Source organism: Rhinoraja longicauda, chromosome 10 (assembly GCF_053455715.1).
Source record: "Rhinoraja longicauda isolate Sanriku21f chromosome 10, sRhiLon1.1, whole genome shotgun sequence".
In the NCBI taxonomy this organism is placed as follows: Eukaryota; Metazoa; Chordata; class Chondrichthyes; order Rajiformes; family Arhynchobatidae; genus Rhinoraja; species Rhinoraja longicauda.
Genome location: NC_135962.1, coordinates 21,499,278 through 21,512,666, shown reverse-complemented (window position 1 = coordinate 21,512,666; position 13,389 = coordinate 21,499,278). Strand labels below are relative to the sequence as shown.

Sequence of the window (13,389 nt, the reverse complement as noted above, 5' to 3'; positions counted from 1 at the left end):
GCTGCAGTAATCATGTCATGTTCCTTCTTTCAAGAAAATAGGCAGCTCCAAAAAGTCCATACAATTGAACATGTAGAATTGTAATTTAAATTCAGATCAGCTCATTAATAGTTAAGCATGTTTGATCCTTTCCTAATCAGTGAGATTTTACAGAATGTGCTATTGTTTAAGTTAAATCCTTATGACCAACCATTCTCGTCATTGATTTTAAAATGTTCAGCTTGTTAACTGGTATTTGTTTTCCGGCTAGGATATTGAGGTATTTTGTGAATTTAGAACTTTGAAGGTGAGAAATATTGATGCTATGCAGCACTGAAGCAGGCTCTTCGACCATGTCAACCAAGTTGCCCCAACAGGCTTGTTCCACTTGTCTGTGCTTGGATGATTTCCCCCTAAACCTCTCCTATTCATGTACCTGCAAGATATTTAATTTGCATATTTTTAATTTTCAAAGATATTTCAATGCTTGAGTGATTTTGCTGAACAAAATCACTTAATTCTAATACTTTGCTTTAATGCTAGAGTTGCCATGTTGATGATGAAGAAGATGAAGAAAAAGAAAAAACTTTTGAAGTAAGTTGATAATGGAAAGTTATCAAAACCTGAGCTTGTTTATTCCAGAAAATAACCACATTCTTTAAAATAGTATCCTTTCTTTGGGCTAAAAATGGACAATAATATAAATGATATTGGAATAATGATGGAAAAGTCTGTAATAGTGGTGTGTGGTAATTGTTAGCTATTGAAATCATGAGTCTGAGTTCCCAAGGCATATCTGTATGATGTGTTATATCCAGTTTATACAATGCACAATTGAAACATTTATCAGTGTAAAGGGATGTCAAACCCAGTCCATCCAATTAGCACTATGATGAATACACCACTCACTTGCTTAGAAATTGCCTTGCACTTTTAATATACTAAACAGGTGCTACATTTAGAATTAACAACTGATCAGATGACCTGTAAAAAAATGGTGTTTGTGCGAAATAGTGGTTTTAAAAAATAGTTAGGTTGGTTTTCACCCAGAATTTTTCATTAAAATGATCGTTTTAGTGCAAACCTGTGCAATCCCTACTGCCAACAGCACAAGTAGTCCTAACTACTTGTCACTGATTTGCTGACCTCTGGGAAGAATGTCACTCTGTGACACCACAAAACAGTTGCTGAAATGGATGCCAAAAGAGATGAGGGGAAGCAGGAAATTCAATATTTTTTTTGTGTGCGTGGTTGCTAAAGGAACCACAATAAAACAGGATACATTGGGGCTTGATGGGGCGGTGCATTCGACATCTGGACCTTAATGTCAAATCAGCTTATTAAAAGAAATTTAACATCCTCTCTAATTAATTTTGTTCGTGAAGCCTCGTGGATTTGGAGCTGCAACTTTGGGATCACAGGGTGACAACGAATGTCTTTCCTTCATCCATTGATGCCCCTCAGTGATGAGTTAGTTGATTTAAAATGAGTTTAAAAAATATATATCTTTCATTTTACTTGCAGTGGTACAGTTAAAAATGATTCCTGTTATATTTCCCTTTCATTGTGAATTCTTACAAGCTGCTTTCTAAAATATCACTTCTATTACGGACTTAAAAGATACATATTTCTGAATAATATGCATTAAAATTGTTTGTATTTTATGTTCCAAAAGGAAAAGGAAATGGAGAAACAAATGACACTCTACCAGCAAGCAAGGCTTCACCAGCGTGCAGCAGCTGAGATGGTTCTACAAATGATTAGTGCAAGCAAAGGTAGAGTGTAACCATGGTAACAGAACAACAGGCTTCATGTGAACAGCCCTTTTCTGTATTGCTAAAGCACTTGTGAATTTGGATTGTTTTGTGATTGAAGTACACAGAGTAGATGAATACAACTTTATATATCGTTCTGTTTTTAGAACAATGATTTTATTACTAGATTTTACGTTTATTTTGCTATCATTCTTCATAATTGTATTTTGTTCTTACAGGTGCATTAAGACCCATGGTGACCACAACATTAAAGCTTGGTATCTCCATTCTGAATGGTGGTAACCCTGATGTCCAGCGGGTAAAACAGTCTTTGCTAGTAAAACGTCTGTATCAGTTCTAGTGACATTAAAACCCCAATCAAGTGTACGGATTTATTTATCTGTGCAAAAAAATTGTTATTTTTAAGACTTGAATTGTAAAACATGGAAGCTAATATAAGGAAATGTAGCCATGAAAGTGGTCGTAATGAGTCATTGCACTGATAGGAATGATAAACTTGGAAAGTTTATTTAGTGAGCATATTCCATCAAGGTTAACTATAATATATTACATTTGTTAATTATATACACACAAATAACATAACTTTTTAATTTAGATAATGTTGGACTATTTGAAGGAGAAGAAAGAAAGTGGGTTTTTCAGGAGCCTGTCTGGATTGATGCGATCCTGCAGGTAAAAGAACAACATTTGAACAATATGTTATGTTGAATTTGCTGGTCTCTTCCTGTCAGTGTGTCAACTGGTACATAGTCATGCTTAATCACAAAATGCATGTCCTTTTTCTCAGAGTAAATGTAAGATGACACCTGGGTGGTATCAGCAGATCTTTTATTAATTCCATAATTATTCTCAGAATGTTGCAGTGGACCTTTTAGCACCACTGTGCTTGATACATCATGGGTGTTCTGTAGAACCACATTTTTAAAAATTGAGTCATTTATATCGATGCAGTATGAAGATACAGACTGAAGAGCAGGCCCAACCTGAAATGTCACCTATCCATGTTCTTCAGAGATGCTGCCTGACCTGCTGAGTTTCTCCATCAATTTGTGTCTTTTTTGTGCAGTTCCTTGTATCCACATTCCAAATTCTATACTCAGTATGTAGAGGCAAAAAGCTGGATTAACTCAGTGGAACAGGCAGCATCTCTGGAGAGAAAGAATGGGTGATGTTTCGGGTCGAGATCCTTCAATACTCAGAACCCTGACTGATGAAGGCCAATGAATTGAAAGTCTTCTTTACCATCCAATCTACCTGAGATACTGCTTTCAAAGAACAAAGCACCTGTTCTCCTTGATTGCTCAGCTCTATAACACTGCCCAGGCCCCAATCATTCACTGTGAAGGTACTGCCATAGGTTAACTTTCCAAAATGCAATACCACACACTGCATTGATCTCCATTAGCCTTTTTTTCAGCCCACTTGCCCGGCTGACCAAGATTCTGCTGTAATTTTTAATAACCACCTACATAGACCTCTTGTACGAAAAATAACTTTCCACCACCACGCCCTGCTTTCTTCCAGGAAGCCAATTCTGTATCCAGGCAGCTAGTTCTCCCAGGATGCCATGCGATATAACCTTCCAGAACAGTCTGTCATGCAGAACCTTATCAATGGCCTTGTTGAAATCCATAAAAACAATGTCTACAGAATTGTCCTCATCAACTTTCTTGGTTACTTCTTCAAAAAACTCAATTTTGTGAGGCATGATCTCCCACGTAATAAACTATGCTGATTATCACTAATCAGTCACTGTCCACCCAAATACAGATGGATCTAAACCCTCATAATCTCCTCCAGTAACTTGCATACCACTGATGTTAGGCTCACTGGTCTATAGTTGCCAGGTGTTTCCTTGCAACCCTTCTTAAATAGAGGCACAATGTTAGCCACCCTCCAGTCATCCAGCACCTCATCCGTGTCTAACAATGATTTGTATATCTCCGTCAGGGCTCCTGCAATTTCTTTCCTAGCATCCCACTGCGTCCATGGATATATCTGATCAGGCTCGGGAGATTTATTTACCCTCGTGTGCTTTAGAATATCCAGCACATCCTTGACTGTAATATGGACTGCCCTCAAGACATCTTCATTAACTGTTCCAAGCTTCCCAGTTGTCATGGCTTTCTCCAAAGTAAAAACAGAGGAGAAATACTTAATGATGACCTTGCTCATCTCCTGTGGCTCTTCAAATAGATGACCACTCTAGTTTTGGGTTTTCCTGTTCACTCTCTCTTGTGACCCTCTCTCCCTTAATGTACATAAAATATTTTTGGGTTCTCCTTGATCCTATCTGCCAGAGTTGCCAGATTCCAGGGTAGTCTAGTAAGAAGTTGAGCACTGTTCCTTGAGAGTAAGTTAGACTTATTTGGAAAAATATGAGACCAAACACACCGAAGTCCGAATGGGAGTAGGTAGAACAATAAAGTGACAGGCAACTGCAAGCTCAGGGTCAGGCTTGTAGATTAAATGCAGAAATGTTTTGCAAAGCAGCACCTCAATCTACATTTGGTTTCTCCAATGCATAGATGACCATTGTTTCTCACTCCACAGATGTTGTTGACCTGCTGTGTGTTTAAAGCATTTTACAATAGACGATAGACAATAGACAATAGGTGCAGGAGTAGGCCATTCGGCCCTTCGAGCCAGCACCACCATTCAATGTAATCATGGATGATCATTCTCAATCAGTACCCTGCTCCTGCCTTCTCCCCATACTCCCTGACTCCGCTATCCTTAAGAGCTCTATCTAGCTCTCTCTTGAATGCATTCAGAGAATTGGCCTCCACTGCCTTCTGAGGCAGAGAATTCCACAGATTTACAACTCTCTGACTGAAAAAGTTTTTCCTCATCTCCATTCTAAATGGCCTACCCCTTATTCTTAAACTGTGGCCCCTGGTTCTGGACTCCCCCAACATTGGAAACATGTTTCCTGCCTCTAACATGTCGAACCCCTTAATAATCTTTTATGTTTCGATAAGATCCCCTCTCATCCTTCTAAATTCCAGTGTTTACAAGCCTAGTCGCTCCAGTCTTTCAACATACGACAGTCCTGCCATTCATGGAATTAACCTAGTGAACCTACGCTGCACGCCCTCAATAGCAAGAATATCCTTCCTCAAATTTGGAGACCAAAACTGCATACAGTACTCCAGGTGCGGTCTCACTAGGGCCCTGTACAATTTATTTCAGATTTTTAGCATCTGTAGTTTTTTTTAAATCAATCTGTTAATATTCTTTGATCTTGAGGGAAGGAAAGATGCTCACAGCCAACACGCATCATCAACTTGGTTGACCTGAACTGTCTCTTTAGTGACCATCCAGTTACAGCAGATTAAGAAGGCAGCCCACCACAATTTCAACATAATTCAGCACAGGCAATAACTTTGTTGTGCCCTCAAAGTACATAAATCTGAACCAGCCAAATATCATTTCAGTCAATGAAGACCTGTGAAGTGTAAAATTGCAAGTAGCAGATGCACCAGAGTTTTTCATTTGGAAAATACTATCTCTATGCTGTTTAGTATTACTTCATTACAATTTATTTCAAAATGGTCTTTAATTAGGTGAGAAATTCAATATAATTTAAGGAGCAGTCTAAGCTAATGATTTCTGAAACTCTCCACATGGAAAGCAATTTTTGTACTTGATTCGTTTCTTCCATTTGTGTAATTGCAGCATCCTTGACTTGAATGCCTTTGAGAGACAAAACAAAGCAGAAGGTTTGGGAATGGTGACTGAAGATGGAACACGTAAGAACTGCATCTTTGATCATGTCATTATAACAGTAATGAGTTAATCCAGCAGAAATACAGACTTGTTAACACATAATTTCCTACAAACTGTTTCTCTGTAATTGTACCTTCATTACTTTATAATTATTACATTCTCATTGTTGAGTTTAACTTGTCTTACAAGTTCATGTATGTTGTGGGTAATGTTTTGGTATTTTATTTGGTATACTTTATTAATAAATCATTTACTCAGATTCTTTTTCTCCTCCCTTGAACCTTAAAACCATTGGTCCACAGTCATTGTTCGCGGACATGGTAAATACATGGTTTAGATACTTTTGAATGGCAAACTGACCAAATGTGGACTAGAAAAAATACTAATACATGATTTTTAAAATTAGAATCAGTTTTTAATGGTCAATAGACACCAATATACATTTTTTTTCTGGTCCATTGAATCTGCTTATTATGTGACTTGAATTGAGTATAACTTAAATGCTTGTTCATTAGAATTCTTACAGAAGAAATTATTGATATTTGCCAATAAGGAATGCACTTTCAAATAAGATTAAATATAAAAATTATGGTTTCCTTAACATGTTCAGATTTAATTTTTAATCCTTTTTTATGCCATGTGTATGCACTTTAGAGCTTTGTGTGTGTGTGTTTTAACAGCATCAATATTCAAAGTCTGTATTTGCATTAGCATTGCATTATATTTATTGTCATTTATACCATTGATACATAACAGAAAGTACGTAAATTAAGCCTGTGTGTGTATGTGCAAGAAACCAAATTTAAAAAATTTAAATGAGTCTGTTCACAAATTGTTCAAAGTGAAAAATATAACACATTTGAAAGTTTAAAAACAATAACATAACTTAAAACAATGATTTATGAAGTTATTTTTTTATAGTATCATAGATGCTATGAATATTTATCATGTATTAAGCACTAATTATAAATGGGTCCATTCTGGTGTGCTAAACACAGAAGTATCTTTCGCAGTAAGCCGCTCATCTTTTTTTGACCTCCCCAGGTAACAAGGTGTTACAGAATGATGAATTTACTCGGGATTTGTTTCGTTTCTTGCAATTGCTGTGTGAGGGACATAACGATGGTAAGTTTAGTTCAATTATTAGCTGATGTGCATCAAAATGAGCACTAATACCTGAGAGAAAAATTAATGCAAAGGAGATGCAAATCAAGTTTTTTATTTGATTGGTGGGGGAAAAAAACTTTATTACATTAGGAACAAGATCATTTGTACTGTTCTCAAAACTGTGTTGCTGTCGAAAAGTAAAATTTTGTGGCTCAGTTGATTCAGTAAAAGTAATAATGTATGTACATGCAAGGCTTAAGCAGCTTTAAATGTTCTATAATGATTTTTTAAAATTCTGCATTAGTTAGTGTGATCTGGTTTCTCCTCTGTGAAACACTGAATGGGGATCTGTTATGCCTCCCTGGCTGTATTAATCAGTGACTTGAATGAATCTGCAAATAATAGCACATCTTGTGACAAGGTAATAAATGGAGGAAATCTAAGCAAATTTGCAACTGGTTTTTAATGTGCATAATAAACATAAGGTTGGTTTCTGGTGATTTAGTCAAGTTAACTATCCATATATCTGAGCCTCACGGTTCAGTTTAATCTCACATTTCTGTTTAATCTCAGATTTACTCTGAAAGAGCATCCTTGTGTCTGGATCATATTATTGCCTCAGATGGTTGGCTGCTTGCTAATACTCTTGTTGATGCATATGCATGTATAACATGCACTTGGGCCAGATACCAAAGGCATCCTGTAAAATGTACCCATCAAGAAATCAATGCCAATAGCAGAAATGAAAAGGGAACACTTTTAAAATGAACAAATGATAGGAAATGCTTATTGGGAATAGTAAATGTATTGGCATGTGGTTATTTAAAAAAAAATCAGCAATGAAAGGAATAGATTGGGTAGATGCACAGTCTCTTGCCCAGAGTAGGTGAATTGAGGACCAGAGGACATAAGTTTTAGGTGAAGGGAAAAGATTTAAAAGGAATCTGAGAGTAACTTTTTCACATAAAGGCTGGTGGGTGTATGGAACAAGCTGCCAGAGGAGGTCGTTGAGGCAGGGATTATCCCAACTTTTAAGAAACAATTAGACAGGTACATGGATAGGACAGGTTTGCAGGGATATGGGACTAGTGTATCCAGGACATGTTGGCTGATGTGGACAAGTTGGGCCGAAGGCCCTGTATTCATGCCTTTTGACTCTATGACTCTATGAAAGATATGGGTCATATTCATGATTTATGAATAACTTCTGTGTGAAACAATTATCAAAAAGATTATCTTACCATTGCAATCCATTTTTAAATGCTTCACAAAACATAAAGTGCTGGAGGTATTCAGCAGGTCAGCAATCTAGGGAGAGAACGGGCAGATGGTGTTTTGGGTCGGGACACTTCTTCAAACTGATTGTGGTAATGAGGAGGAGAAAACTGGAAAAGAGAGGAGGGGATGGGACAAAGCCTGGCAAGAAATGGGTAGATACAGGTGAGGAGAGAGGGATGATTGTTTGGCAGATGGGTGGATTAACTGAAACAGGTGAAAGATATTTGCATAATGTACCAGGAATCAATGAAATTAAGCTCAGTGCCGTGCTTCCATGTTTAAAAAATACATGAAATCCATTAGGTTAATCACAGTTAAGCTTCTATCTTGGATAGAACAATGTCCCCCTGAAGCTACAGATTCTAAAACTGCCAGTAACATTCACTGTCTTATCTATGACACATAAACAATACAATATTTATATCATAGGTTATGGCACAAGCCCGAGTAAGAATGCATAGGAACATAGAAGATAGGTGAAGGAGAAGGCCATTTGGCCCTTTGAACCAGCATCGCAATTTCTAGTGATCATGGCTGATCATCCACAATCAGTAATCTGTGCCTGCCTTCTCCCCATATCTGTTGATTCCACTAGCCCCAAGAGCTCTATCTAACCCTCATAAATTCATCCAGTGAATTGGCCTCCACTGCCTTCTGTGGCAGAAAATTCCACAAATTCACAACTCTCTGGATGAAAAGGTTTCTTCTCACCTCAGTTTTAAATGGCCTCCCCTTTATTCTTAGACTGTGGCCCCTGGTTCTGGACTCCCCCAACACTGGAAACATTTTTCCTGCATCTAGCTTGTCCAGTCCTTTTATAATTTTATATGTCTATAAGGTCCCCTCTTATCCTTCTAAACCAGTGAATACAAGTCAAGTCTTTCCAATTTTTCCCTCGTATGACAGTCCCGCTATTCCGGGGATGAACCTCGTGAACCTATGCTGCACTGTCCCAATAGTAAGGATGTCCTTCCTTAAGTTAGGAGACCAAAACTACACACAATATTCCAGATGTGGTCTCACTAGGGCCCTGTACAACTGTAGAAGGACCTCCTTACTCCTATACTCAAATCCTCTTGTTATGAAGACCAACATGCCATCTTCATGCTTTCTTCAGCATCGTTTCACCCCGTACTGCTGTATCTGCATGCTTATTTTCAGTGACTGGTGTACAAGGACACCAAGGTCTTGTTGCACTTCCCCTTTACTTAATCTGACACCATTGAGATAATAATCTGCCTCCTTGTTTTTGCCACCCAAGGGGATAACCTCGCATTTATCTACATTATACTGCATCTGCCACGCATCAGCCCACTCACTCAACCTGTCCAAGTCACCCTGCAACCTCCTAACATCCTCTTCACAGTTCACACTGCCACCCAGCTTTGTGTCATCTGCAAACTTGCCAGTGTTACTTCTAATTCCATCATCCAAATCATTAATATATATTGTAAATAGTTGCGGCCCCAGCACCGTGCCTTGCAGCACTCCACTCTCCACTGCCTGCCATTCTGAAAAGGACCCGTTTATTCCTACTCTTTGCTTCCTGTCTGCCAACCAATTCTCTATCCATGTCAATACCCTACCCTCAATACCATGTGCTCTAATTTTGCTCACCAATCTCCTGTGTAGGACCTTATCAAAGGCTTTCTGAAAGTTTTGATACACTACATCCACTGGCACTCCTTCATCCATTTTACTTGTCACATCCTCAAAAAATTCCAGAAGATTAGTCAAGCATGATTTCCCCTTCATAAATCCATGCTGACTTGGACCAATCCTTTTACTGCTATCCAAATGCACCGTTATTACCTCTTTAATAATTGACTCCAGCATCTTCCTCACCACTGATGTCAGGCTAACTTGTCTATAATTCTCCATTTTCTCTCTCACTCCTTTCTTGAAAAGTGGGATAACATTAGCTACCCTCCAATCCACAGGAACTGTTCCAAAATCTATAAAACATTGGAAAATGATCACCAATGCATCCATGATTTCTAGAGCCGCCTCCTTGAGTACCCTGGGATGCAGACCATCAGGCCCTGGGGATTTATCAGCCTTCAGTCCCAACAGTCTACCCAATACTATTTCTCGCCTAATGCAAATTTCTTTCAGTTCCTCTGTCTCCCAAGATCCTCTAGTACATCTGGGAGATTGTTTGTGTCTTCCATAGTGAAGACAGATCCGAAGTACTTGTTCAACTCTTCCGCATTTCCTTGTTACCCATGATAATTTCACCCGTTTTTGCCTTCAAGGGTCCCACATTTGTCTTTGCTAATCTTTTTCTCTTAACATACCTAAAGCTTTTACTATCCTTCTTTATATTCTTGGCCAGCTCACCCTCGTACTTCATTGTTTCACCCCGTATTGCCTTTTTGTTACCTTCTGTTGTCCTTTGAAAGTTTCGCAATCCTCTGGCTTCCTGCCACTCTTTGTTATGTTATACATCTTTTCTTTTAGTTTTATTCCATCCCTAACTTCCCTTGTCAGCCATGGTTGCATCTTACTCCCCTTAGGATCTTTCTTCCTCTTTGGAATGAAATGATCCTGCATCTTCTGGATTATGCCCAGAAATTCCTGCCATTGCTGTTCCACCATCATTCCTGCTAGGATCCTTTTCCAGTCGACCTTGACCAGCTGTTCTCTCATGCCTTCATCGTCCCAGAGCTGCCAACCTTGTCAAACCAAAAAAAGGAACACAGATGGCAAAAAAGAGGATTTTTTAGTGAAAAATAGGAATTTTGCAATTTAACAAAACTTACAACCATGCGCATTACAAGATGCACTTTCAATACAGGGAATTTCTTAACTTTTCCTTTACTCTCTTTCCCTTCAACTCCATCCTTGTCTATCCCATTTGTCACCCCCCCCCCCCACTATTTAGTTTAAACCCACCCGTGTAACAGTGACAAACCTACCTGCCAGAATGCTGGCCCCCCACCTGTTGAGGTGCAACCTGTCCCTTTTGTATAATTCACCCTTACCCCAAAACAGCTCCAAGTGGTCTAACAATCTAAATCCCTGCCCCCTGCACCAGCTCCTCAGCCACACATTCAGATCCCCTATCTCCCTGTTCCTGCTCTCACCAGCACAAGGAACTGGAATCAAACCGGAGATAACCACTCTGGAGGTCCTGCTTTTCAGCTTTCTTCCGAGCTCTCTAAAGTCACGCTGCAGAATCTCTTTCCTCTTCTTCCCGACGTCATTTGTGCCGACATGCACTACCACTTCCGGCTGCTCACATTCATCCTTGAGGATGCTCTGCAATCGGTCCGTGACGCCCTGGAGCCTGGCACCAGGGAGGCAACACGCCATCCTTGAATCCCATTTGTTGCCGCAGAAACCCTTGTCTGTACCTCTCACGATGGAGTCCCCTACTACCACAGCTCTGCCTGACATTGGTCTCTTTGGCTTTGCGTCGCAGACTTGTCCACCGCTCAGATTTGCAGTGTCTTCTGTCCCGACAGCTTCCAAGAGGGTGAACCTGTTTTCAAGAGGTACAACCCCCGGGGTCTCTTGTACTCCAAGCTTCCTTCCCTTCCTCACCGTCACCCACCTTCTCTCTTCAGTACCTTTGGTTTATCAATCTTGCTGTAGGTCCTGTCCAGGAAGTTCTCGTTTTCTCGGATGATCCTGAGGTCATCCAGTTGCCTCTCCAGTTCCCTAACACGGTCCTCCAGGAGCTGAACCTGGACACACTTTCCACAGTTGTAGCAGCGGTGTCCGACCTCCCACATCCTGCAAACATCACACTGACTTAGCTTACCTGTTATTTCTTTACAGCGTCTCACCCTCTCCAACTTTTGGCGTAGTCTCCTCCCTCAGCCTCCTCGCCGAAGACTCTCGAGCCAAAGACTCGCACTTCCCTTGACTCGGCTCCTCCCTGACAGGCCGTTCCCCTAGAGCAAACCTTGCTTATATTAGCTGATAAATTGACTAATTCGCTAACTTACCAATTTGCTAATTTAATTCTTCAGCCAATACCCGCACTCACTCCTTCACCTATCGCTCCTCTGCCGACCTTGAATGCGTAGAATAAATGTTCATCAGATTGATGTTAAGGCTATTAACTTCAGGACCATCTCATTAAAAGTAGATTTGTATTGATAAGAGGAAGTTCATTATACTGCTTTAGCTTGCCACCTCAAAGCAATATTCTGGTACAACCATTTGTTAATTCTTTCAATAACAATGGACATGGATAAGGGTCTGTTCCATTATAAATATGCAGGGTTCCTTGATAGGGCATGATAATTACATGGAGATAGCAGTGATGAATGGGTAGAAGATGGTATTATGGACAGTTTAGGATTTGGGAAAATCATCTTAGTGAGTGGTGGGATACATTTTCTAACCAAATCTATAGGAAAAGGAGACTGGTCGGGTATTAGATCGAGAAGGAACTGCAGATGCAACCGAAGATAGACACAAAATGCTGGAATAACTCAACGGGCCAGGCAGCATCTCTGGAGAGAAGGAATGGGTGAAGTTTCGGGTCAAGACTCTTCTTCAGACTGATGTCAGGGGAGAGGGAGATACATAGATAAGGAAGTGTAAGGTGTGAAAACAGGACAAAGGAGGTGAGATCAATTGAAATGTAGAATAGATCATTGTTAGCTGGGCGAAGGTAACAAAAAAGCAAACAGAGATAAAATGTAGTCGGAGACAGTCAGACCAGTCCAAGAACTGGGAAGAGAGACGGAAGGCAAGGGTGACTTGAAAAGAAGTTAGAGGTCAATGTTCATACCGCTGGGGTGTAAGCTGCTCAAGCGAAATATGAGGAGTTGTTCCTCCAATTTGCACTGGGCCTCACTCTGACAATGAAGGAGGCCCACGACAGAAAGGTCAGTGTGGGAATGGGAGGGGGAGTTAAAGTGTTTAAGAAACCGGTGGATTAAGTAGGTTTAGGCAGACTGAGCAGAGGTGTTCAGCGAAATGATTGCCGAGCCTGCATTTGGTTTCACAAATATATAGGAGTCCACACCTGGGACAGTGGATGCAGTAGATGAGGTTGGAGGAGGTGCAAGTGAACCTCTGCCTCACCTGAAAAGACTGTTGGGGTCCTTGGACGGAGTTGAGGAGGGAGGTAGAGGGACAGGTGTTGCATCTCCTGCAGTTGCAGGGGTAGGGGGTGGTTTGGGTGGGAACGAACGAGTTGACCAGGGAGTTGCAGAGGGAACGGTCTCTGCAGAAAGCGGAAATTGGTGGAGATGGGGTAAGTGGAAAGGGGTGGAGGTAGGATCTGCGGTGTATGGTGCAGGGATAGGAAGGAAGAAGGGGGTGCATTATTAGGAAATGGGGCTGGAGTCCACATTGTTCAGGGATGGGTGATGATGGCATCACCAGACATCTGAGCATCTGTTGGGGATGATTGCAAGAAGGCTATGGAACATAGGAGGGATTAATGTGCTTTGCAGGACATTAGATTCTACGGAGTCATGGAGGAATCCAATGTCTAATCGGGCTATGTAGGAGTATTCTTGTTCTTCCTGGCCAATGAACATTGCTGGGTAGGACTGCC

The 13,389-nt window shown here is 40.4% G+C and overlaps 1 protein-coding gene across 1 annotated transcript in view; it reads left to right on the top strand.

Annotated features, from left to right (window-relative positions):
• The window catches only part of LOC144597735 (ryanodine receptor 3-like), a 308,708-nt gene that overhangs the window by 244,965 nt on the left and 50,354 nt on the right, over positions 1 to 13,389 (top strand). Inside the window, exons 79-85 of the mRNA XM_078407262.1 lie at positions 523 to 573; positions 1,655 to 1,754; positions 1,973 to 2,052; positions 2,350 to 2,426; positions 5,433 to 5,506; positions 5,786 to 5,803; positions 6,528 to 6,608. Coding sequence (XP_078263388.1) covers positions 523 to 573; positions 1,655 to 1,754; positions 1,973 to 2,052; positions 2,350 to 2,426; positions 5,433 to 5,506; positions 5,786 to 5,803; positions 6,528 to 6,608 — 481 coding nt within the window. The remainder of the gene's footprint in view (positions 1 to 522; positions 574 to 1,654; positions 1,755 to 1,972; positions 2,053 to 2,349; positions 2,427 to 5,432; positions 5,507 to 5,785; positions 5,804 to 6,527; positions 6,609 to 13,389) is intronic.